At 41.0% G+C, this 444-nt stretch overlaps 1 protein-coding gene across 1 annotated transcript; it reads right to left on the bottom strand.

Moving 5' to 3' along the window:
* Positions 1-28: 28 nt before the first annotated feature.
* LOC116186721 (integumentary mucin A.1-like) lies at positions 29-440 on the bottom strand (the record flags this gene model as incomplete). Its single annotated transcript, XM_031514892.1, has 1 exon — positions 29-440. A coding segment is annotated over one exon (412 nt), but the record flags the coding sequence as incomplete, so codon positions are not given.
* Between the last annotated feature and the right edge of the window lie 4 nt (positions 441-444).

The raw sequence follows: 444 nt of genomic DNA, 5'->3' as shown, positions 1-444 counted from the left end.
GTAGTTGTAGTAGTTGGCGGTGTTGTACTTTCCGTTGTAGTTTCTGGCGTAGGTGTTGTAGTAATAGTTGTTGGTGCAGTTGTAGTTTCTGGCGACGTCGTTGTAGTTACAGTTGTTTCTTCAGTTGTCGTGGGAACTACAGTTGTTGTTGTAGTTGGCGGAGTTGGACTTTTGATTGTAGTTTCTGGCGCAGATGTTGTAGTAAACGTTGTTAGTGTAGTTGTAGTTTCTGGCGATGTTGTCATAGTTACAGTTGTTGTTTCAGTTGTTGTAGGAATTACAGTAGTTGTAGTGGTTGGTGGAGTTGTGCTTTCCGTTGTAGTTTCTGGTATAGGTGTTGTGGTGATGGTTATTAATGTAGTTGTAGTTATAGTTGTTAGTGTAGTTGTTGTTTCTGGCGACGTTGTCGTAGTTGCAGTTGTTTCTTCAGTTGTGGTAGGAATT

The sequence above is a fragment of the Apis dorsata genome, unplaced genomic scaffold (genome assembly GCF_000469605.1).
Source record: "Apis dorsata unplaced genomic scaffold, Apis dorsata 1.3 scaffold_50610, whole genome shotgun sequence".
NCBI classification, from domain to species: Eukaryota; Metazoa; Arthropoda; class Insecta; order Hymenoptera; family Apidae; genus Apis; species Apis dorsata.
The sequence above is the reverse complement of the archived record's forward strand: the minus strand, read 5'-3'. Positions and strand labels throughout refer to the sequence as shown.